This window comes from Oncorhynchus keta, chromosome 14 (genome assembly GCF_023373465.1).
Source record: "Oncorhynchus keta strain PuntledgeMale-10-30-2019 chromosome 14, Oket_V2, whole genome shotgun sequence".
Classification (NCBI taxonomy): Eukaryota; Metazoa; Chordata; class Actinopteri; order Salmoniformes; family Salmonidae; genus Oncorhynchus; species Oncorhynchus keta.
Window position 1 is genome coordinate 63,442,088 of NC_068434.1, and position 27,128 is coordinate 63,469,215.

At 42.7% G+C, this 27,128-nt stretch overlaps 1 protein-coding gene across 2 annotated transcripts in view; it reads left to right on the forward strand.

Moving 5' to 3' along the window:
* The first annotated feature begins 2,987 nt into the window (after window positions 1-2,987).
* The window catches only part of LOC118393756 (protein BEAN1), a 44,107-nt gene continuing 19,966 nt past the window's right edge, over window positions 2,988-27,128 (forward strand). The window contains exons 1-3 of one of the 2 annotated variants that reach the window (XM_035786798.2): window positions 2,988-3,435; window positions 4,744-4,818; window positions 6,080-6,208. In XM_035786798.2, the coding sequence (XP_035642691.1) occupies window positions 3,408-3,435; window positions 4,744-4,818; window positions 6,080-6,208 (232 nt within the window). In that variant the 5' untranslated portion in view covers window positions 2,988-3,407. Of the gene's footprint in view, window positions 3,436-4,743; window positions 4,819-6,079; window positions 6,209-27,128 lie in introns of those variants that run through there. The other variant, XM_035786799.2, reaches the window with a different exon arrangement.

Consider the following 27,128-nt stretch of genomic DNA (forward strand, 5'->3'; position numbering starts at 1 on the left):
ATACCATCTACTGCATCTTGCCTATGCCGTTCTGTACCATCACTCATTCATATGTTTTTATGTACATATTCTTCATCCCTTTACACATAGATTACTCGTTGGTTATTACTGCATTATCGGAACTAGAAGCACAAGCGTTTCGCTACACTCGCATTAACATCAAACCACGTGTATGTGACAAATAAAATTTGATTTTATTTTATTTGTATTTTCAGGCTATACACCATCCTCTAGTCATTGTTTACATTTTACTCATTTAGCAGTTGCTCTTATCCAGAGTGACTTAAATGAGCAAACTGGGTTAAGTGCCTTGCTCAAGGGCACTTCGACAGATAGTTCACCTCGTTGGCTTGGGGATTCGAATCAGCACCCTTTTGGTTACTGACCCAACGCTCTTAACTGCTAGAACGCTTGTTATACTCATTGCTCAGTTGAGTGAGTGGCAGGTCTGTTTAAAAGCTATTAAGCATTTTGCCTTTTTGAGTTCAGTAGATTGGTTTGTATTGTATTTAGCTTCTTGTAAATATCATTGAAGATTTTGTTAAATCACTTTTTGCACTAGACCTATCATCACCGGGCTGCACTCTAACTGAAACTGGCTGTATTTGCACCATATTTGTATTCTCTGGCTTCTTTCTCTGTGTTCTCGAACCCTCCTAACTGGACTGGCAGATCCCGTTATATGGTAACACAACGGATATGTTCTCCTCTATCAGACTACTTCTGCCCAGTTGTGAAAAAGTACCCAATTGTCATACTTGAGTGACAGTAAAGATACCGCAATAGAAGACTAGTAAAAGTGAAAGTCACCCAGTAAAATACTACTTTAAAAAAAGTCTAAAAGTATTTGGTTTTAAATATACCTATATAAGTATGTGAAGTAAATTGAATTCCTAAAATATACTTCAGTATCAAAAGTAGAAGTTTAAATCATTTCACATTCATTATGAATTGAACCATTTTCCTGTCCTGCTAAGCATTCAAAATGTAACCAGTAGGTAAAAGGTACATTATTTTCTTTAGGAAGGTAGTGTTTTAGAACACCTACTCATTCAAGGGTTTCAATACAATTTCTTACATTGTATAATAATAGTGAAGACATCAAAACTATGAAATAACACATCTTTAATCATGTAGAAAGCAAAAAAAGTGTTAAACAAATCTAAATGTGTTTTGTACTTGAGATTTTTCAAATAGCCACCATTTGCCTTGATGACAGCTTTGCACACACTTGGCACAAACTTTCCCAAAAATCACAGATTCAGTTTTTTAAAATCCTGGTTGAAAGATTTCCAGGAATCTTCCAACTGGGATTTCTGGAAAACCTGGGAAGTTTTCTAGAATTTTGCAACCCTGCTTGCAAGTCATATTATGCTGGCTTGCAAAGTGATGTGTAATTCCTATTGGAATCCAGCCACAGTTATAGCCAACAGTTGGCATTTTTATTCACCCACAACCTGCATTCATAATAACTGCCAGGGTCAGAAACAGTGGGAGGAGCCCTAAACTATCTAATCTGGAACAACCATTTCTGTAACAAGTGCAAAAAAATCCAACTAAATTATTGGACGAATCAATATACATGCAAAAACAGAGATATTCAAAACAATTCTAAAGAATCTACCTGCTGGGGAAAAAAAAGTACATTTGTTATCATATCATTAAAAAAATATATATATGTGACTTCTCATTTACTTTTGAGTCAATGCCACATTTTCATTGACAGTTATGCTTACTATAAATATTTGAGTTAAAAATGTCTTTGGGTTTACAGTGCATTAATTTACAAATCCAAATGCTATCAAGTTTATGGGTATGGATACATTGTCCTTATGATGTACACATAATTACAATTTCCTTCAGCAGACACACATAATGGGAAGAACGTATCATAATATACATCATCAGCAAACCTTTCTGGCAATGCATTGTATCACCAGTAGGGGTGGCCAACACACCTATCATGGAATATTTGTAATACCACACCAACTTGATGAATTGTTTTTTAAATATTATTTTTATATTTAACATTTATTTAATTAGGCAAGTCAGTTAAGAACAAATTCTTATTTACAATGACGGCCTTCCCCGGCCAAACCCTAATCCGGACGACGCTGGGCCAATTGTGCGCCGCCCTATAGATCTCACGGCCGGTTGTGATACAGCCTGGAATCGAACCAGGATCTGTAGTGACGCCTCTACCACTGAGATGTAGTGCCTTAGACCGCTGTACCACTCAAAAATGTAACACATTCCTAATATTTTTTGTCTTGCCAATTCACCCTCTGAATGGCACATACACCATCCCATGTCTCAATTGTCTCAAGGCTTAAAAATCCTTCTTTAACGTGTCTCCTCCCCTTCATCTACACCCATTGAAGTGGATTTAATAAGTGACATCAATAAAGGATAATAGATTTCACCTGGGTTCACTTGGTCTGTCTATGTCATGGAAAGAGCAGGTGCTCTTGATGTTTTGTATACTAAGTGTAGGTCTAGTGTCTTTTCTGAAGTTATTATTTAAGCTAAAAATTAAAAATGTCCATTATATTCAATGAAATTTATTAAATTCTAGAATTGGAATTTCACTAATTGATTCAATTGAAGTGGTATTGACCCCAATCTCCTCTTTTTCAGTATCCTCCTATGTAGTAATACATGAATAAACAGTGAATAAAGTGGATAACACTCGAAATGTGTGGATGTCAGAAGACAGTTCACAACATAATAGCCTTTGTCTGCTTCAGAAAACGGAAGAAATAAAATTAATACAAATACTGTAAACTTAACATTAAAACAGAAAAAGGTGGTGCTCTTACATCCTGGGACATTCATATTGTATTTGCCCAGTAATCTGCAATATGGTATCCATCCAACTACCCTTATGTCATTTGTAAACAATCGCCAGTGTTGCCACATGACTGTCGCTACCCGCTTGTCATCTAAATTAAATATCATGGCATTATAATACTGTATGTTGGATAACTGAGCGCTGCAAACGAGCTACTACGTTCGCAGCCATGGCGGGACATAGAATATGCTTCTTGCTGCAGAGTGTTTGATTTGACGGCTTTTGAAGGCATTTGGTTTACATGCTCGATGGTTACACTGTGAATTTGAGAAAAAAAACTAGTATTATCGAGTATCTAACAGAAGTTTAATGAGTGATATACATGCTATTTTGGCCAGGTGGGCAACGTCTCCGGTCTACGGCACGCGTGTTTTGAGTTGGAATTTGGACCAGGGAAGGTGTTCTGAGGGTTTTCACACCAGATATTATGTGGCACCGTAAGATATCGTAACCCTTTTAATCGCGATGTTTTCTTCGAATTAAACAAGTCATATTTCTGCTGGCATTGGGTAGGTAGGCTATCCGAAATCGAACGACAAGAAAACACCTGCATCACATGGGGATATTTTTATCCCGGTCGGTGGGTAAGTACTGTATCACTCTTTCCTCTTGTCCGATAAACTGTTGAATTTTGGTTTATAGACCTGTGATCTGCGTAGAGTATTCCAGGTTGAGCAGTTGCTTTTTTTTTTAGTTATGCTGTGTTGTGAGTACACCTTTAAAGATGTTTCACCATTGAGATAATGGCATCCATGCGCCATGCTTGGGCTTTCATAGAATGTTTAAAAAAAAAATGTATTGAAGTCATTCATATTTTCTCATTATTACGTTATTAGTTTGGTTCTTGTCCAAGGAAGGCCATGAATTGATGACTGACCCAAAATAGGCCAAATTGGGCTGTCACATAGGGCTAGCCCAAGATTGATGAACATAGTGTATACAGGCACCAAGTGCTATGCACCTACCCCTGAGGAGTATGTAGAATCTAGCTAGAGAGCATTGCATTTATCTTCCAAACATCCCCAGAATATATATGGTACAGTACATGGAAACAGAGCTCTGCATGGAACTATACTTGTCCAATTTAAAGGGACTATTTGCATTTGATATGTCCATGTTACTGTACAGTAGGACAGCCAGTTTAGAGGCCCATCTGGTTTCATATCAAATCTAAGTATCCATCCTAGTGTTCTATTAGTAGATGTAGAGGAAGATGCCAACCCACTGACTATGTTACATAATGTTCATGAGAAGTTATTACAATTCCATTGATTGTCATCATTTCCATATTCCTTTTTTGGGTTATTTTTCAACATATTGATCTGGGTATCCAGAAACTGTCTGATACCGGGTTGGTTACACAACTAATCAACTTGTTTTCTGCCTTTGATAAATACAAAAAAGACAGAGCTGACAGTGCAAAATGAATGAATAAAGAACTATAGATTTTTCTACGGGGGATATTAAAGTCTTATCTTGATCTTCACATTTTAGCTTGTCAATAATACTGTCACATCACCATAAAGGTTGGGCTTTGATGTTGTGAGATAACTGGCATGACTGTCTGAATATCTGATCTGTAGTCAGCTCTGATGTAGTTTTGCCTCAGACAGTAATGGTCATGGCAGCTTGTTGACCAAAGCCAATATGCATTACTGGCTTTGTCCCACATTCTCCTTTGGACCTGAAATACCAAGCCAAGCCATGGCTTGTCCAAGCTCTGCATTAGCCTCACCGGGCCTCGGCAGAAATGGCAAAGAGGCATGATGTGATGTCAGAGTTAGCCAAGAGGGAATAACACCTCAGTCACCATAAAACAAAGTTGACAGGACTACAAAATGAGATTAATGCTTCCTCTCTCTGTGTTTCATTTTTGCCCTGTACCTCGACAGCTCTAGCACTGCACACTCCCCTTGTCTGTGGCACCTCAAACGCCATTGAAGTTGTCAGGAACTACTCCAAAGCCTGTGAGTTTTCTCTGTGTTTTACATGATGTTCCAATGCTCAGTACAGTATTTCACCATGGCTTCTTATACAAGGAATGCACAGGTTATATGAATGTATGGTGTTGTCTAATGTATAATACAGGACTCATGGTCCGTGAATGGAGTGTACTAGAGTGTACTAGAATCTAAGAGATTTTAGCTGTCGCCTAGAAGATGCAGTGTTATGTAAGAGCACTATGCACCTTTGGTTAGCGTGACATTATACACTCTGCTTTAAACAGGACATGAATGGCAGGGCTTTTTGATGGCAGGCAGTACAGTCATCCTTCATACAGTGTGCACAGAGTAAACGTCTTCATATATGACTCACCTCATTTAAATAATAAACACACACATGCACAATACACAAAAGTAATAACACGCGTATAATACAGTGCTTGATTCATTTACATATTGATTTATTCTAAACAAGAAAATGACAACGTACATTTCAAGATAACCAATCTGAAGCAGATTTCAGTGTTAATAATTTCCACCAAGTTACAAATCCAAGCTCCAAACGCTTTAACGGGATACTTTGGGATTTGGTCAATGAGGCCATTTTTCTACTTCCCCAGAGTCAGATGAACTTGTGGATACCATTTTTAATGCCTCTGTCTCTAGTATGAGGAAAGTTAGAGGTCGTATGGTGAGCCAATGCTAATTAGCATTAGCGCAATGACTGGAAGTCTATGGGTATCTGCTAGATACCCATAGACTTCCAATCATTGCACTGCACACTAGTTAGCCATTGCGCTAGCTCTAGTTAGTAACTTCCTTCAAACTGCACGCAGAGACATAAAAATGGTATCCACGAGTTCATCGGACTCTGGGGAAGTAGATAGATTCATTGCCAAAATCCTGAAGTATTCCTTTAATATTGCATGTAGAGGGGTCCTGGTATTGATCGGATACCTCAGACCCTGTGGTCATGTACAGGAAAAACTAATGAACACAGGGCAGTGTGGGTGGCCCCTTGGCTGCACACTACAGACAAATACACACGCACACACATGCATGTGCCTCAGGCTCTATAAACAACAGGGAGCCTGTCACTCACATCACCCCCTCTCTCTCTCTCTCTCTCTCTCTCTCTCTCTCTCTCTCTCTCTCTCTCTCTCTCTCTCTCTCTCTCTCTCTCTCTCTCTCTCTCTCTCTCTCTCTCTCTCTCTCTCTCTCTCTCTCTCTCTCTCTGTCTCCCTCCCCCCCTCACAATCTCCCTCCCTTCTGCCTGCCCTTGCAGATGAGGACATCGCCCTTCTGTGCAGAAGAGAGGAGCTCAAGTTCGGCACCTGCCTCATTAACCGGCTGAAATGTTACTATAAGAAGGACTGTGGAAGGGAGTACATGTTGATGAAACTAATCTGCTCAGGTAAGGGACATATCCTTACATGTTTACTGCAAATGTTTTATGGGAATTTTCTTAATGGTACTTGTCACGGTGTATACTAGACTGATTATCCACATAATATTATATGTGTAATGACTAAGAACATGTAACTCTGCCTCTTTAGAGAGATGATAATAATAACCATGGCAACATATGTCTGGGATGTGATTGAGAACATCTGTTTCTGTCTTTAGTTGATTAAATAGTGTAGTTGTAAGCTGCCTCTGGCACTCCTCTTCAGATCAATTTCCCTGACAGAAATGCAGACCCCAAGGCCAATGTCCAGAGAACTGAACCACTTAAATAACGACCTCAGGTGTCTCAAATCTATATTGACTTCCTGAGGTGGTAGCCGTTAGTGTTGCAGTGTTGATTGTCATGATTTTATTATATCACTGTACGTACAGCATTATGGGAATACACATCCCATGCTGTCAAAATGACACAAAATGCCGGTTCCTGCTTAAAAAAATTAACTGATAAATAAATTGATATTACCAACACGGGTTGTCATCCATCCTCAAAATGTGATGTTCCAGTCCTAATACAGTGACACAAACATGGTTTGTACATCAGTGGTGACCACGTGTTGCCTTTTTGTGTTACAAATCGGCCTCAGACTTTGCCATTTTCCCTTTTGTATAACACCATCTCTGAAATATGATCTATTGGCTGCTAGGTAGCCTCTGTCCTTTATAAGTACCTTTCCAGTGAACAGCTTGTCCCCTCGGCCACGGTGTGTTTACACCCGCCACTAATGCAGCCTGACCTTTCACTAAACTGTTTGCAGAGAGAGAAAATTGTGCCCACAAACGGCTGCAGTCAGTCAGTGGAACCTCGATACGTCATGTGGTCCCTGGCACTCTTCAGAAGAGCTCTAATGAGCCACCGAGGGCTCCTCAACCAGCCACAACATCTATCTCCTGACTGACTATTGGGAGAGGGCTGGGATCAGGGAGGAAATTGTTCCCGTTAAAACTGGCCCTTGTGTGATTTTATGGCATCCATATTCTACATACATAACCATTGAAATCTGAATGAAGTAATATCAAGATGAGAGGAAATGTTTAAACTCTCTTCAAAGTATTTAGCATGTTTTGACTGCACACAGACTGTTGTGTTGGTATCAATAAACTAAGCTGTAATGGGAGTTTTCCCAGTGATGAAGGGTGACTAAACCTATACAGCCTTGCTGGCTGCTCTGACAATCATAGCGCCTCTCAAAGTAATACTCACCAATCCCTGCTCTCCTTCTAATCTATAATTCACAGCTCATCCCCCTCACACCTGAAATGTCACCAGCCCCCTAGGCTGTGGAATGACTTTCGGCAGACAGACTCCCCGCTCTCGGGCAAGCTGTAAAAAATGAATAGAGAAAATAAATAGATAAAGAGAATGGAAAGGCAGGATATTTTTTTAGGTTCCTCTATGGACATGCCACTATGCCCAGCACAGTCCTCTATGTTGACACTGTAGCTGAGGACTTTCTTTGATATTTTGTTGGGGATCACCCATCAACATGTGGCTAGCCAAGTGTGTTGCTACTATTTCAGTACCTCAGTGTTGGGTGTAGAACTTCACTTTCCACAAACAGATCACTGAGAATGTCTTCGATTAATGAATTTGCCATCTTAAAAATGTCTTTGTAATCTGAATGTCATGATAGCCGATACTATCTAAGCAATCTTTATTTCTTAATGCCTTTCCATTTGAGGACCTATAATATAATACACGTGTTAATAATACAATTTGATTAAATGAATACACTTCAATACATTCAATGGATGAATCCTCTCATCTTGATCAAATATATGTTTATTAATTGTATAATATATTAATTCAGATATTACCTGCTTCATACTGTATGCCCAAGCATACTCTTTGCATTGTTTGCGGTGAATAGATAACCTCCAGCATCTTGAATCTCCTGTTAACCTTCCATTAGTTACAGTGCAGATATCTGCTTCAGCTCTCAAATGAAAGCACTGGCTCTGTGCTCCCATGTCAAATTAAATAGCGGAGTGGTTTTCATGGATACAGCACTGACCTCTTCACTTTGTTCTGTGTATTCTTTGTCATAGTCATTCACTTCCAAGAAGTATCTTCACCCCACACTAGTGTGGCAGCGACACTGTATTAAGTTGGTCTTTTATTTCAGCGTTCTGATTGAGAAAAGGGGCCTCGGTGAAGGATAAAGGATACACATGGGACATCGGGGCTCTATCCTTGAGAAGGACACTTAGCCCAAATTGTTTTTCTAAATATCCAGCTGTAGAAGTGGATAATATGTAAATCTATCCATCTCCCGGTGGATCAGGGCATCTGCTGAGTGGGTAAATAAATAATGTAAAGAGTAGCAAGTGGCTGACTAATCCTGCCACTTTGCCATCATGCCCCTTTCCTGATTTGACCTTCTCCTCACCGCTGCCAAGGCAGACCTAGGGACTGTGACGGTGGCTCTGGATCCCCCTGGAGTGATCCAGCTCACCCTGCTCATGCCCTGCTGGCTGTCTGTCAGAGTAGGGACATACAGGAACAGACAGGCTCTACGCTGTGGCTGCACTCCCCAGACCACATCCATCACCACTGTAATGTACGGTTCCTCAACATCTACAAAAAAACGCCGCTCCTCTCTACCAGATCTTGTAATCTGTGTTATCTGGTCTGTGTGTACTGTCATTTGTTTGTGTTGTGAATACCTGTTTGCAGCTTGTACAGTTTCAGAGATGTGCAAGCTGGGATGATGATTCTATGCTGAGGGGAGGTTGCAACACAATCAGTTTTTAGTTTGTTTGGAAATACAATGCATGTAAATGTCAACGTACAACACCCAAACGTCAATGTGCAATCAATGTGCAAGTCTTTCCAAACCTTATTTCGGTGCCTTCATATTTCATAGAGAGATCTATGGCCACTTGAGTTATTCTCTCCTTAAACACTTTCAATTATCTGTACGTCAGAATGTATTCAATGATGTACACTGAGTGTACAAAATATTAAGAACACCTGCTCTTTCCATGACAGACTGACCAGGTGAATCCAGGTGAAAGCTATGATCCCTTATTGATGTCACCTGTTAAATCCACTTCAATCAGTGTAGATGAAGGAGAGGAGACAGGCTAATAAGGATTTTTAAGTATTGAGACAGTTGAGACAAGGATTGTGTATGTGTGTCATTCAGAGGGTGAATTGGCAAAACAAAAAAGTAAGTGCCTTTGAACGGGGTATGGTAGTAGGTGTCAAGACCTGCAACGCTGCTGGGTTTTTCACGCTCAACAGTTTCACATGTGTATCAAGAATGGGGGGTTCCTAATATTTGATATACTGTATTTCCTTTTTATCTTTTGATCAAAGAGCCAATCCTTTTGCACCCTTTGCATCTTAATAAGTATGATTGTTTATCCTAGCAAATCAAGTCCTCAGAAAAAAGCACTCGTGTCAGTAAAAAACGGGACCGGATTTTAAACGGTCTGTTCCAGTTCAGTGCACATGATCTACGAGTACAATGGTACCCATGATCCTTTGCTTATCCATCAGAAAGAACCCCATATTTTATGAATTATGAAAATGTCAGAAATTCGCACATTTCTGTTGCATTTTCACTTGGTCCAGGTATGACCATCTATATGCATATTAGGAGATGTGGTGAGATTTTAGAATATTGAGGGTGGGGATAAAATACCAAGATGGTTTTGCTTCAGTTCCCTTGTCACAGTAGAAAAAACAACTATTAAAGGCATTGCAGGTGGCCAGATAGTGGTGGCAGAAGTCAGGTGAATTCTCCCTGTGCCTTTTGGAAGAAAGCTATTTTCTTTGCAATTAGTGGCCAAGATTTCTTAATAGCATCTAATAATTGCAATGGCAAACTGCTGTGGGGTGGAGTGAGTGAGACAGGAGGAGGATGGAGACAATTTGTCCTTTATGAGTGCCTCTATTCACATTACTTGCTTTAGACATATTCCTTTAATCTATCACTTTGTCTAGGCCTCACCATTTACAGCAAACATGATGAGAACGAATGTGTCTGTGAATACGATGGCTGGAAAATGGCTCCAGAACACTCGGCAGAAGAAACATTATTGTGTTCTGGTCTAACACCCCAAGCATCTGTTCCTCCACACATTGCAAAAGCAATGGGATTTCTCAAAGCGGGAAATGTGCTTACACATGCCATACCCAATTCACAGCTGTGGATACAATACGCAAAGGTCAGTAGTGCCCTATAGCAAGCCTGCTTCTCCCTATACCCAGCTGTACCCTAGGGCCCAGGTTATAATTTACCCTTGTATTGTGTCACCCATGTATGTTTTAAATTCCCCAGGGTTTCTGATGAAGGCCTGTGGTGTGCAGTAGGTTAGGTATGGGCATCCGTCTTCCCGTCAGTTGAAAAGTCAGGGCAGATACAGTAGGAGGGATCAGGGGTTATTACATCAACTAGAAGCTGGGGTTATTGGAGACGCTTTAACCAGATTAAGATGCTGCAGTGTAGCTTCATCCCGTGGGCTCAGTGTGCCAGCCATGACAGTGAGTGGAATCAAAACAGCCAAATCCCACTGAAATGGGCCCTCCTGACCCACTAAACTCAGAGGTCTGGACAATGCAGGGCCAGGCCTCATTTATTTATTTATATTTAACCTTTGTTTAACTAGGCAAGTCAGTTAAGAACATATTCTTATTTACAATGACGGCCTGGGAACAGTGGGTTAGCTGCCTTGTTCAGGGGCAGAACGTCAGATTTTTACCTTGTCAGATCAGGGATTCAATCTAGCAGCCTTTCGGTTACTGGCCCAATGCTCTAACCACTAGGCTACCTGCCGCCCCATACCCTGGCTGTCTGTTTGTTTGGGAGGGCCAGCAGACAAGGCCCATACATGCAGGTTTATCCCTAGTACTCCTCTAATCTGGGTTAACTGACTTGGGGAGAGCTCTCTTTAAATGGCCGCCCCTCCTCCCAAAGTGTATAATTATCTTAGAGGGATAAAGTGCAGTGAAGTCATGGGCTGTTTACTGTCATTGACAGTGTTTTAGGACCGTGGTTGTCGAATTTGGGAAAAAGCTGACTATACACACATACTTTAATAACAGTGAATTTAAAATATACTGTAGTCCTGATCAAGAAGCGATGTTGTATCTAATCGGCTAATGCAATGTTGAATGTCGTATGACCTTGAGCACTACCGCTGGAGGTCATTCACTCTGAAAACCTTTCAAAGAGGCTTTGTGTGCCTGGAGTAATCAACTGTTCTTCAGAGCTCACTTGAATCACATGGATAATCATGATAACCAAAACCTGTCCCCCGACCCGCCCCGCCCCGCCCCTTTCTGTCTCTAGCATGGCATCACAGTAAACCTGGTCCCCTGAGGAACTCTGTAGATGTGTAGCTTGCTGGCCGCCACGGGCAATCCAAACTGGTTTGATCCAGAATGAGTGCAGCTCAATTATTCACTCACTCCCTTTCGGGGTTCGGTTGTCTAATTCGTCTTTCCATGGATCCCCCTTAGAAGGATCTCTGTATGAAGTTTCCCCACCGGCTGGAGCCTCTGGCAGAGCTGGATAAGGACATGATGCCTGTGCTCTCAGACACCTCTAAGTCTCAGCCAATTATGGCGTAGCGGATGTCAGTTTTGACAGACTTATGCACTTTTCACCATTTCATATCTTTCTGACACTTTCCACAACAGCTTGGAGTGAAGCAGCTTCCTTTGCCTAAATCCACAGAGGCTGAATAATCCACAATATGAATGGAAATAAAGTCAGAGGCTAACCAAACTCTAAGAGGACAGTGCATTTTCTTCTTCAATATCCCCTTGTTCTTGTAAAGCCAGGCACGCTGGAGGGAGGCACAGCCAGTCAATGATTTAATCTCGTAATCTTCTTTTGAATTAATATAATCAAAAGGCATCAACTTTCATTCTGCAAGTTCTTCCCTGGTCGCTGTGTTTTGGTGAGCCAATACCTGCCACTGTTAGATAACCCACTTGTAATGATAACAATTTGTTCTGAATTGAAGTCTTCCATTTTATGACATGACCTAGCTCTTCCTCTACTTTGACTCAGAATCATTTCCTGTAGCTGTTGTGTCATGCTGCTGCTCCTGTGATGTTACTGTTGCAAGAGGGACAGACAGTTCCAGACAGGTTTGGCCCTAGATTTGTACGGGAAATGACTCATTCATACCTAACCCCATTAAGCCACCTTAGACTGATGGTGTCTGGACTTCTGGGATAGGAGCACTGTCACACCTCCACCTCAATGGGAGACAAACGAATCACATTTCATTTTCTTGTTTTCACCATGGCAGCCTCAAGGGAATGCTTTATTTTCCACACCGTTAATGTCTGAATTGTCGAATCAATGGCAGATGTACAGGGCTCCACTGTTTCAATGGCTCAGTGCTCAACATGTATCTGTGATGGCTCTATGTATTATTGTCTGTTATTAAAGGGGATTTTCCCCTTTTTCAAACACTATGCTTCTGAAAAGTGTCCAGTCCAGCAGAAATGGGGTAGGGATTTTGAGTAATTTCAAACTGCTGCCAGGCAGATGAGCAAAAATATATATTTTAGGATTCATCATGATATCTAATGTGAAATATGCAAAGACCTAATTCCTCTGACTCTAATTCTGTTGCGTTGATGTTGACTGATCGGATTGGGTTAATGGATCTAGAATAGTGAACTATGGTGATGCCGCGACATCACACACATACGCACGCACACCGTACACAACAACCACGGACCTCCTGGTAAAGGAGTCGGGTTGGATGTGGCAGAACACTGGTATAATAGTGATCATCTGTGCCAACCCTTCTGTGGTGTATTAATAGGTGAGCTAGAATGCATAGAGACTTAAGCCTCTATGATCCAGTTTGACCCAGATATTCATTCCCCCTCCATGGCTCTGTGACCCACATCCAGTCATATCCAACTTCCCTTCATGTATAATATTGTGTATGGTGTTACGCTGTGAAGGAGGCTGTCTTATAAAGGGCATTGTGCCCAGATACAGTATTAGGTCGCATCTCTGAGACAGATACAGTTCATTTGTTGTTCCATGCAGATGTTACTGTTTTGTATCACCTGTAATCTCAATGAACTGTTTCAATAGAATAAACTGAATAGTTAATGTGTCTTTGCAAAATAGGGTCCACTGCTATCTATCTCTTTCATGCATATCAGTTGGGATCACGGGAGGCTGCTGAGGGGAGGACGACTCATAATAATGGCTGGAATGGAGTGAATGGAATGGTATCCAACACATGGAAACCACGTGTCTGATATGTTCAATACCATTCCATTGATTCCGTTCCGGCCAATACTCTGAGCCCATCCTATCCAATTAAGGTTCCACCGGCCTCCTGTGGTTGGGATATCGTATGATTGAAGGTGTGACAGGGCCGGAGTGGAAGAGACTGATGTCTATTGGGTTTTTGCTGTTCTGTGGATTGCTTGCTCTCCTTTTTACACCAGCCTCTGGGTTTTAGAATCAGATCTCTGATGCTTTGTCTTACAGCCAGAAAAACAGCCAAGACCATGCTGTAGGCAGGAAATGGGTCACACCATGTATTGTGTAAAACATAGAGCACACTGTGGTTTGCTGTCTTTGTCACATTGAATACAGGGGCTGACGATAACAGAGCTGGGTACACGTGTGTTTGTTCCTATTTCTTCATAGGTCTGTTTTTGTGTACTGTTAATTTGTCTCTGGGTCGTATTTGATTGAGTTTGTGTGTGAGCGAGAGAAAATTATAGAGAGAGCGAGAGAGAGAGAGAGAGAGAGAGAGAGAGAGAGAGAGAGAGAGAGAGAGAGAGATGAAAAAGAGAGGGGGAGAAAGAGAGAGAGAGATGGGGAAGGGAGAGAGATGAGAAAGAGAGTGTAAAGGAGGAGGATAGGGAGAGGGAGTGTGTGTTAGTATTTGTCCCCCTGGAGCTGTTGCTCTGTGCAGTCACAGTGTGCTCTGGCCTGGTCAGCAGCTGTCGTGTCATCCAGACTCAAGCCTGATTCTGATGGCTGTGCTGCAGGATGACCTTGAGCCGCTGAATCAGTCTCATGCTAAATTGATTTGGGAGGGTTGCTGTGGAGATGGCTGCATGGCTGACAGACTGCCCAGTAACAGCAGTCCCATCCCAAGTCACAGTCAGGGAGCAACAGTGACATCTCAGCCCTGGAGGCTCCTTTTAACACTGAATGTGAAAGGAGGGAACATCACTGCGACTATCAGATCCATTATAACCCATCCATCCATCAACCAGCCAGCCAGCCAACTGAGTCTGTCTACCACAGTGTGTGCGAAATACTTCCTACCACCCACTAGTAACATGCAGCCAACGGGTGAAATAATAAGATATTATCACACACAGAAGCTGTTCTATGGACCTGGCATGGCTTGGCTAGTATGTGTGGTATGCTCTGCATAAACAGGTGTAGTAAAGATATAGTATCTTAATTTGATCACTCTGTTGTGGCTGAGTGTTTTCCTGCACCTCAGGAAATTCAAATGAGCCTTGTGATAAATACATTCACAGAAAACCAGCAGTTCTCTTTCTTTCTCACTCGCTCAAACGCACCAGACAGAATAAATGCCCTACTACTGTAGGTCCTGCTACTGCGACATTCAAATGTACAACAATGCAGCCATATACAGTACATCAACAACCATAGTTTTATATATCCTGAACAAAAAGACGCAACATTGTCACGACTTCCGCCGAAGTTGGCTCCCCTGCCTGTTCGGGCGGTGCTCGGCGGTCGTCGTCACCGTCCTACTAGCCGCTACCGATCCCTTTTTCGTTTGTCTGTTGGTTTTGTCTTATTAGTTTCACCTGTGTGTATTTTAGTTTAATTAGCGTCCTTATATTTAATAGGTTGTCCCGCCCTTGTTTTGTGCGGGATTGTTTTTGTATTCCTGTTATTTGGTGGTGTTCATGAGTTTTATTCTCCGGACTATTTTGGTCCTGCGTTGGATTATTCACCCTGTGTGTTGGGTTGACCGTTGTTTTGTGCGCCGGAGAATAAGCTGTCTAATAACTGAAACCTGCTCTCTGCGCCTGATTCCACCCACCTTAGTAATTCGTGACAAACATACAACAATTTCAATGATTTTCCTGAGCTCATATAAGGAAATCAGTCAATAGAAATAAATGATTTAGGCCCTAATCTATGGATTTCACATGACTGTGAATACAGATGCATATCTGTTGGTCACAGATACCTAAAAAAAAAGTTAGGGTCTTGGATCAGAAAACCAGCCAGTACTGTATCTGGTGTGACCAGAATGTTGTCCCACTCCTCTTCAATGGCTCTGCGAAGTTACTGGATATTGGCAGGATCTGCAACACGCAGTTGCACACGTCGATCCAGAGCATCCCAAACTTGCTCAATGGGTGACAAGTCTGGTGAGTATGCAGGCCATGGAAGAACTGGGACATTTTCAGCTTCCAGGAATTGTGTCCAGATCCTTCTGACATGGGGCCGTTCATTATCATGCTGAAACATGAGGTGATGGCAGCAGATGAATGCCACGACAATGGGCCTCAGGATCTTGTCACGGCATCTCTGTGCATTCAAATTGCCATCGATAAAATTAAATTGTGTTCGTTGTCTGTAGCTTCGGCCTGCCCATACCATAATCCCACCGCCACCATAGGGCACTCTGTTAACAACGTTGACATCAGCAAACCGCTCGCCCACACGACGCCATACACGTGGTCTGCGGTTGCGAGGCCAGTTGGACGTACTGTCAAATTCTCTAAAACGACGTTGGAGGCGGCTTATAGTAGAGAAATGAACATTAAATGATCTGGCAACAGCTCTGGGGGACATTCCTGCAGTCAGCATGCCAATTGCACGCACCCTCAAAACTTCAGACATTGAAAACTTCAGACATTTTAGAGTGGCCTTCTATTGTCCCCAGTCAAATGCACCTGTGTTATGATCATGCTTTTAAATCAGCTTCTTGATATGCCACACCTGTCAGGTGGATGGATTATCTTGGCAAAGGAGATATGATCACTAACAGGGATGTAAACAAATTTGTGCACAGAATTTGAGAGAAATAAGCTTTTTGTGTGACTGGAACAATTCTGGTATGTTTTATTTCAGCTCATGAAACATGGAACAAACACTTTACATGTTGCGTTCATATTTTTGTTCAGTGCAACTTAATAATAACACAAGATAGATATTGGTCTACGACATAGAAGTGTATCCAAAATGCAGCTGTAGGCTGCACCTAAACTATAGCCTAAAGTAGCCTATGAAAATAGAATGTTAGAACGTTTAACTTTTTTGAGAATAATCAAATCCTCCAGCAGGATCATTTTACTCCTGCGGCGAAACTGGTCAAATTAAGATCCAACATCTCTGTGAATATGAGAGTTACGGGGAGTATGCGACTTTCTTTATTATTGTTTTTGGAGCAATATGTTTGGAACATTGTTACGGTTTTCATATGGTGAAGGAGAGTCGGACAAAACTGCAGCGTGTCGATTGCGATTCATGTTTATTTAAACAACGTAAACACGAATAAACACAAACTCTACAAAACAATAAACGTAGTGAAAACCGAAACAGCCTTAACTGGTGCAAACTAACACAGACTAAGGACATCAAGACACTCAGGACAATCACCCACAACCACCTACAACCAAAGAATATGGCTGCCTAAATATGGCTCCCAATCAGAGACAACGATAAACACCTGCCTCTGATTGAGAACCACTTCAGACAGCCATAGACTCTCTTAGAACACCCCACTAAGCTACAATCCCACTAAGCTACACACCACATACAAAAACCCATGTCACACCCTGGCCTGACCAAATACATAAAGAAAAACACAAAATACTTCGACCAGGGCGTGACAAACATTGAATCACAATAAGCTTTTGTGAACTGAACTGTGAGTGTGCTTTCCACTGTAGATACGGTATCTGGTAAGAAGCATTAAAAAAAAAAAATCTAGTCAGTTAAGAACAAATTCTTTTTTTACAATGACGGCCTACCAAAAGGCAAAAGGCCTCCTGCGGGGATAAAATAAAATATACAATATGATTATAGGACAAGACACACATCACGACAAGATAGACACCACAACACTACATACAGTAAAGAGAGACCTAAATACAACAACATAGCATGGCAGCAACACATGACAACACAGCATGGTAGAAACACAACATGGCAACAACATGGCAGCACCACAACATGGTAGCAGCACAAAACATGGTACAAACATTATTGGACAAAGACAACAGCACAAGGGCAAGAAGGTAGAGACAACAATACATCAAACGAAGCAGCCACAACCGTCAGTAAGAGTGTCCATGATTGAGTCTTTGAATGAAGAGATGGAGATAAAACTGTCCAGTTTGAGTGTTTGTTGCAGCTTGTTCCAGTCGCTAGCTGTAGCAAACTGAAAAGAGGAGCGACCCAGGGATGTGTGTGCTTTGGGGACCTTAATGAAAGTGACTGGCAGAACGGGTGTTGTATGTGGAGGATGAGGGCTGCAGTAGATATCTCAGATAGGGGGGAGTGAGGTCTAAGAGGGTTTTATAAATAAGCATCAACCAGTGGGTCTTGCGACGGGTATACAGAGATTACCAGTTTACAGAGGAGTATAGAGTGCAGTGATGTGTCCTATAAGGAGCATTAGTTGCAAATCTGTTGGCCGAATGGTAAAGAACATCTAGCCAATCTATAAATTACGTCTCCAAAATCTAGCATGGGTAGGATGGTCATCTGAATCAGGGTTAGCTTGGCAGCTGGGGTAAAAAAAAGGAGTGATTACAATAGAGGAAACCAGATTTGAACCTTAGCCTGCAGCTTTGATATTTGCTGAGAGAAGGACAGTGTACCATCAAGCCATACTCCCAAGTACTTGTATGAGCTCTAAACCCTCCCAGGTAGTAATCGCACCTGTGGGGAGAGGGGCATTCTTCTTACCAAACCACATGACCTTTGTTTTGGAGGTGTTCCGAACAAGGTGAAGGGCAGAGAAAGCTTGTTGAACACTTAGAAAGCTTTGTTGTAGAGCGTTTAACACAAAATTCGGGGAGGGGCCAGCTGAGTATAAGACTGTATCATCTGCATATACACTTTATGAGAAAAATTCCTACTGCCTGAGCTATGTTGTTGATGTAAATTGAGAAAAGTCTCCTGAATTCCTGCTTTCATGTGTCAAAGCCTGCAGTGCCCTGCTCATAAATTACCCATGAGCCCCTGTGTGAGTATCATACCCACCTCCTGGCTGCCTGATCTGGCAGTAGGTGAACGGTAGAGGAGCGAGAGGCTTCGTGTCAGGCCTGGGATCCGGACATCCTTCCTCACTCCACTGGTGATTTGACATGACTGCTTAATGACTACCTCAACCAAGGGCCCAGAATCAGACCTGACGTTTGCTCAATACAACCGGAAGCCGCTCTACTTAGCGCCTGCCGACTGAACTGATCTGCTGCTGCTAACTCACAAACAGAGCAGAGAGACAGAGACAGTACTACACGTACAGCCCTTCCTTTGTCATCAACAGAACCACATCCTGAAGAAAAACACTTTGTGGGGAGAAGCAGCCAACATTTGTTCCCTTAATTTTATATATTTACCTTTATTAAACTAGGCAAGTCAGTTAAGATCAAATTCTTATTTACAATGATGGCCTACACCAGCTATATCCAGACGACCCTGGGCCAATTGTGCACCACCCTATGGGACTCCCAATCACATCCAGTTGTGATACAGCCTGGAATCAAACCAGGATGTGTGTAGTGACGCCTCAAGCACCGAGATGCAGTGCCTTAGACCGCGAGCCACTTGGGAGCCAATGCTTCTGCTTTTCGACTGTAACCCCAATGTTACATTAGTCATACAACCTTATGTTATAGTGATGGGGGGAAGATAATCTGCACCGTTACATGTTTGGAGATATTATTTTTTAAGATATATCATATCGTATCTTTTTGACAATATCGCAATATTATTTTTGCCCTAGCTGGCTGCACGAAAACTCTAGTATTTCTCCTTCATAGCTTGTTCTTCATCTTCTTTTTAAATAGGGAGCCAATTTGTTTTCAACACTCCATGACTGATCAAAACGTGTTTTCCCATGTCTCTCTCTTGTCCGTCTGCAGCAGACATATGGTGAGCAACATGTTTGGAACATCGAATCGCAATAAAATCACAGTATCGAATCGCAATAAAATCACAGTATCGCAATAAATATCGTATCAGCACTTAAGCATCGTGACAATATCGTATCGTGAGGTCCCTGGCAATAGCAGCCCTATTATGTTATACTAGGGACATTGTGTTTCCATAGCTAGGGCTGACAGTAGGAAGAGCAGAATCAACAACCTCTGCATAAACCAAACAGTTGCTTTGTGAGAAAGTGTTAAAGTTCACAGTCAGCCATTGTTAAGTAAATGCCAGCAGAAAAGTACCAGTGGCCTGGCTTTGGCCCCAGGTGAGAGCAGGTCTGCCCGGAGCCACGGCCCAGTGAGACACAGGTGCCGGCCCGCATAGATGGAAACAGAGAAGTCTGAGCCTTTTTTGTGTAAAACATTGGGGTAAAACCTTTTTGGAAATGCACCATGAGTGAACTGCTATGTCTTTGGTCTAGTTTTTACTTTTCAAAAAAGGGCATGGAATGTTACTAGTACACCTGTATTGTGTTTCCAATTATCCCCGGTGCCACTTAGCAACACTTCAAGGTGTACCAGTGGCACTCCCTTTACTATTGGATGTTTTGTAAGTAAACTACACGTTGGCTTTTTGAAGCGCGAGCTACTGCAGTGTGTGCTTTGTAGTGTGGCTAAGATCGATTTCTGCTCAATGAAGCAGGCTCTACCTTACATTAGAAGAATAGATTGCGGGGGAAGCATTTCTAACAGTCTGTGGTGCTTTTCCACGCAGTGCTGTCCATCCCCCAGACTCGTCATAGACGGCCATTTCTTCCCTGTGCCTGTCCTCATAAGACTTCCGCTCACCCCCTTGTGGCATTGAAGGAACACATTTGTGATGAGAGGAGAATAGCTGTCACCCGGCAGAGACAGGGCAGTCCTTTCACTCGTCCCCTCCGCAGTCCTCTCGTCTTCTCTCACTCTTCTTTATTTGCCTCTCTTTTTTCTCCTCTTATTCTTCTCATATGTTGCAGTCTTTTGGTAAGTGCTGTGGACATCTGACATGTTTTCTTGTTAATCGAAGAGGGAAATTGTGTGTGTGTGTGTCCCGCCTGTCGCTTCTGTTATCCCTTTACTGAGGGTTGCAACGGGAAGTTATATTACTGCAAACTTTCTAATTTTACAAGTAAACTACCAGAATTGTGTTATCTTTCAAGGATTTTATGTAATCTATCGCGAGACATCTAGTGGCCATTTTTGGTACTTCAGATTTGTACAGGTGTCTAATTATTTTTGACCCTACTTTTTTTGGGGGTGACAAAGCTGTTAAACATTATCCTAAATATAATTGGTGTTAAAGATGAGGGTTTCAGCATGAAATATCCTTTATATTTTTCTTCACACACTTTTTTTTATTTTACTATGTCAGTTTGTTGTCACTGTTTTGCCGTCAAACTGGTGGCAGTTGCGTCAACAGTTGGAAGAGCTGCAGAGTTAATTTAAAATAATGCCATTGTTGATTCAATGCTTTTTTTCATTAGTTATTTTCTCGCTATTTTCTCTTAGACCATGTGGTCTATCAACTAGAAACTCATGGACAATATGGAACTAAAGAAACGTATACTAAATATGAATAAAAACATTTTTTAAGCTATTGAACTATAAATTACCAAAGTTATGATAGATTGTCATAGATTTTCTGTTAATTACCGAAATTACTGAAGATTCTGGTAGCTTTGGTAAACTACCGCTATCTTCGCAACCCTACCCGTGCCACACGGGACACACTCGGGGAAATAAGCAAAAGAGTTGTGTCACCTATTAAATCAAGTGACAAATCTGTGTGAGTGGGAGTCCCATGGTGGATCATGTGTTGCTTGTAGGAGGTAGCAAGGCTTGAGTGACGTAAGACACGGAACTGCCACCTAGTGGTAGTCATTGTTCTGACCTGGGTTATCAGCCTGTCTTCCAGTCCCAGAGTTGTTTATTTCCTGCTCAGAAGATACCTTCGTCTTTGGAGTTGAAGTTGGGATTTTGCTGTTATTGAAGCCTATGGGGATTGCTGATTTAAGTCAAAAATACTCTCATAGTCCTTTTAATTCATAATACCAATACATATTGTTAAAGGTGGATGTAGAGCTAGATATTTTCTTCTTTTTAACGTTGTTATATTTCAGAATTGAAATAAATAAATATAGATGTCCTTGAGGTCAGAGCAGAAATCAGGCATCTGCAAAATATCTAAGCTCTTCTCTGGCATACAATAGGTTCATCTTCTAGAGGCATGCAAGGTGACATTTGTTTTCCTCGTCACCCTGAGAGAATGCCCACAACGTCAGGGAGGACTGTTATCGTTGAATGCAGGGAGAGGAGTCCTTATCACCCCTCATTCTATAGGGCCATATCAATGTGTTTTACTCTCTCCACATAACCATGTACCTCTCATACTGGGTAATACACATGTACTACGACAGCCTTCATCTTCTCCTCACTCTGCATTCCCTACTGGCCCAGTGACCATCACCATAGATTACACAGGTTGTCACCTGCACAATGTACTCAGTGATGGATGTCCCTTAAACCTATTCATAGTGCAGCCATCTTCAGTACAATTTTATATATATTTGTAAAAATGTTTTTAACCTTTATTTAACAGTTACCAAAACACATCCAGACATCCTCTCAGGATCAGACTGACGTCTCAAAGGCATGGTCCCTCTAGCTTGTATAGAGTCTATAGACTATTTAAAGCAGACCCTGTCATCATCTATCCGAATCGTAATAGTCACCTTAGATCCAACAAGGTTTCACATGGGTAAACAAGCATGTGGCCAACCGATGCACTAGATGTGGCCTTGGTATGTACTGTACATGTCAGGACAACACAGGCATTAGAGCGATTGTCTTGTATTGAGGTCATACAGGAACTTCCTGTGTGTACTGGATAACTTCCGCTGCTACTGCGATACTGTATGTTTGTCATGTCCCACTGAATCAGCCTATAGTGTCAACATATTGAACACGAGGAACTGCAGTGGACTTCTTCTCACAAGGTTGTACATACCAATGTGTGATAAATATGTTAAAATGGCTACCCGGTACGGTGTGAATTGGCGTATAAAGAATTGACCAATTGCCATGTGTTAAAAAATGATCAGCACCTGCTTGGGTTGGTGCTGAAGATGTGTTAATTAGCTATGGTTTGTCTTCTGTGTTAAAAACATAAAAAATCACACTGAATTCACACCAAAGTTGTGGTTATCATATCTTAAATCTGTCATTCGAGCGGGGAAAATGAACTTCTTAAGATTTTATAGACTTGTTTCTTTGTGTTATCCGATCTCTCTTCTGAGAGAGATAGAGATGCTGGTTATGTGTCATTTAATAATGTTCGGTTCGTATCCCACTGTTTTATATTACGCTCCTATAGCAGTGATGCTGTTCAACACTTCTTTATTCTAGCATCTCCTGAGAGTAAAGCCTCTGAGTTCCTCTGTCTAACCAGAATAATGTGCCAGGAAAGATGCCCTCGCTCGGTTTTCTTCTCCCACTCTCTCTGCAGCTGGGGCCAGGCCTGCTAACCCCACAGGGCGCACAAACATCACACAGACACAATTTATAACAATCACCTCTCCCGCTCTCTCTCGCTCCCTGTGCCTGTCCTCACACACACACACACACGCACTCTCTCTCTCTCTCTCTCTCTCTCTCGCTCTCTCTTTTTCTCTCTGTCTGTTCCTCTCTCTCGCACAATCACACTCACGCACTACCGTTCATATTCCCGGAGTTATCATATTGAGGTTGATACCATCGTACAGTAGACAGTTCCACTGTTTGAGAACACCAAAGTCCTATGAGAAATATATAGTGTGTGGGTGTACTACTTGGCTCTGTCTGGATTACAAAGCACTTGAGGAGGAACGGAATGATATTGTGAATTTAAATCACAGGGAGCTTCATCGATGGGTCCTGTTTAATGTTCAACAGAAAGACAGGGCAGGGTTGGCAGGATAGGAGTGGAGTCTTATGGGAGCAAACATAAAGACAGTGAGAAATGCCTTCTAATCTTATGAATCTTGACCAGGGAGTACACAGCTGTCATATAAACACAAAGGCACAAGGGGACAGACTACCACTCTGAGCATGAGGAAATGACATTTGGGCTAAATGTGGGCTATAATTATTGTAATCTGTGGTACAAAACTGGAATGAGTCCTGTGGGAGAAAGGGAGGGTCGATGAGAAAGCGAATGGACATGGAATTGTGTGTTCAACACCAATGCAAAGTTGAAGAAATAAGGATGAAACGGGAGTGATGGAGAAAAGGGGAGGATATGATCTTTCATAAAAATATGAGAAATTGAGAAAGAGATTAAGAGAGTGAGGGAGAGAGGGTACATTGATTATATATGCTACGTAGTCCTGGTGTTCTGGACAGGTGTGACCCTCTGCGTAGAGCGGGCTGGCTGTGTGCTCTCTGTGAGGTCCTGTGTCAGGGGCCCAAGGGCAGGTTTGGAGAAGGTCAACAAGACGTACTGCTGCATGGAGGAGCAGCAATCAAATACAATCAAAGTGCTCCATAGACCCAGGCCCTGACAATATGCCATTCACTCAGCTCAACAGTAGACACGCGCACTTACGTACACATTTGCTCTCTTTCTTTCTCTTTCTTTCTTGCTCTCACTCACTCACACACATATACAAACAAACCCAGCTTCACCTGGAGAATCCTCCACAGTACATCCTGTATCATGCACATGGGCAATATGACATCCCAGACATGTGTCTCCCAATGTGAAGCACAGCCAGCTGGATGACCCAAGGCATCCATGGTGCATTGGCTACAGCACTGGGCCCTGGAAACATGGCCATGTGGCACTCTGCTGATGCTATTGTCTTTACAGGCACAGCACTGCAAAATGCATCATTTACTGGATAGTAGGACTGAACCCATACTGCTGAATTCAGCACATACTGTATCAGGACTACCAATCACTACTACCAATTGGTAGGTACATGGTGTCAACTAGGAGTTTAGCAGGTGAATTACTTAAACAACAAACTATAATCCGACTCTTTAACTATTTGGCACAGTCATGGCCCTCTCCAGTATGTGAGATTCATGAAGAGCAACAGCGGAAGTTTGCTCAAATTATGTTTCTAAAAGGCCTCTTAATGACAGAGCAAAGGCTAATTAGCATCACTGTTTTGGGCAGAGAAGAATCACACTAAATTAAGAAAAATGCTAACCATGCCCAGATGCTTGATACACAACGAGAGTTGCCTTTTTTTCAGAGTGAGGCTTTGACTTGATGCCTTTAGAAATATCAGGCTGTATATATATGTATCTCTCACCCTCTCTCTCTCAATCAGATATCATATCAAATAATACAGTTATTATTCAATAGTGTGTGATTTCAATGCATCACTGATCTAGTGATTGATTTTGATGTCTCTACTCTCTGCTCATTTATTTTCCCGACTGCCGTCTTTTAGACTAAACCAATGTTTATAAACCATCAGCTCGGGGAAAAGAGTCCTGAGAAAGCATTGTGTAAGCAGTCCTGTGAATCATATATAACCATAATGAGTTGCCCTGTAGAATAATCCAATTAACCTACACTGTGATATCGCCCTTTATTGCCCTCAGACCTTTCTCTGCATTAACACTGACCTCAGACATGCTCCAGATCAGTATTAATGGAAGAGTGGACTTTATTTGGACACACCACTGTATATCTATTACCAGTAGGATAACTTCACCTCTACTTTCAATTAGTAGGAGAAACCCGGATGGAATTTCCCCCAAATCAATCTATCAATCTATTAATCAATTTAAGAAATCTGTTCATTTATGGTTCTGTAGTGTAAGACACAGACTGTGGAATCATTATATTTGCATAGCTAGTTCACTCCCAGAGCAACAGGAGAGGAGCAGCAGTGACGGTCCGCGCTGGTTTTCTGGCGGCTCGCTGGAGGTGTACACGTGTGTCCTCCATGCGCCTAAACCAGCCGTACACCGCAGGAGCTTCGGTCTGACCCTGATGGCACGGTGCCAGAACCGGCTGGTACCCCAATACACACTGAAAGGGGGAGAGGTTAGTGGAGGAGTGGCTAAGCGAGTTCTGTGCCATCTCGGCCCAAGGCACGAACACCGCCCACTCCCCTGGCCGGTCCTGGCAATAGGACCGCAGAACCTGCCCACATCCTGGTTGACTCTCTCTACCTGCCCGTTACTCTCGGCGTGAAAACCTGAGGTAAGGCTGATCGAGACCCCAGACGTTCCATGAACGCCGTCCAAACTCTTGACGTGAACTGGGACCCCGATCCGACACTATATCCTCAGGCACCCCGTAGTGCTGGAAGACGTGAGGTAACAGGGCTTCTGCAGTCTGTAGGGCCGTAGGAAGACTGGGCAGAGGAAGGAGACGGCAGGACGTAGAGAAACGATCCACGACGACCACGATCGTAGTGTTTCCCTGTGAAAGAGGAAGATCGGTTAGAGAATCCACTGACAGGTGTGACCAAGGTCGTTGTGGAACGGGTAAGGGATGTAGCTTACCTCTGGGCAGGTGTCTCGGAGCCTTACACTGAGCAGGAGGAAACATAAACCCTCACGTCCTTTGCCAAGGTGGGCCGCCAGTACATCCCAGTCAAACAGCGCACCGTCCAACCGATCCCCGGATGACCAGAGGAGGGAGATGTGTGGGCCCCCACACGACCGGCGCTACCAGGCAGGAGGCCAGGAGTATGGGAGTCTGATCCATGGGCCGCTCCTCTGTGTCATAGGCATGGACTCTGCCCAGTCTTCCTACGGCACAACAGACTGCAGAAGCCCTGTTTACTCACAGTGCGTCTGCCTTCTTATTCTGGGAACCTGGTCTGTAGGATAGGGTAAACACAAAACGGGTAAAGAACATGGCCCACCTTGCCTGACAAGGATTCAGTCTCCTCGCTGTCCGGATGTACTCCAGGTTGCGGTGGTCAGTCCAGATGAGGAAAAGGTGTTTAGCCCCCTCAAGCCAATGTCTCCATGCCTTCAACGCTTTAACCACAGCCAACAACTCCCGGTCCCCCACATCAAGACCCCCTAAATTCTATCAGCATATTGATTGTGCTACAAGGGCTGGTAAAACCCTGGATCATTGTTATTCTAACTTCTGCGACACATATAAGGCCCTCCCCCGCCCTCCTTTCGGAAAAGCTGACCAAGACTCCATTTTGATGCTTCCTGCCTATAGACAGAAACTAAAACAGGAAGCTCCCGCGCTCAGGTCTGTTCAATGCTGGTCCGATCAATCTGATTCCACGCTTCAAGATTGCTTCGATCACGTGGATTGGGATATGTTCCGCATTGCAACAAACAACAACATTGACGAATACGCTGATTCGGTGAGCGAGTTTATTAGCAAGTGCATCGGCGATGACGTACCCACAGCAACTGTTAGAACATTCCCAAACCAGAAACCGTGGATTGATGGCAGCATTCACGCAAAACTGAAAGCGCGAACCACTGCTTTTAACCAGGGCAAGGTGACCGGAAACGTGACCGAATACAAACAGTGTAGCTATTCCCTCCGCAAGGCAATCAAACAAGCTAAGCATCAGTATAGACACAAAGTAGAGTCGCAATTCAACGGCTCAGACACAAGAGGTATGTGGCAGGGTCTACAGTCAATCACGGATTACAAAAAGAAAACCAGCCCCGTCGCGGACCAGGATGTCTTGCTCCCAGACAGACTAAACAACTTCTTTGCTCGCTTTGAGGACAATACAGTGCCACTGACATG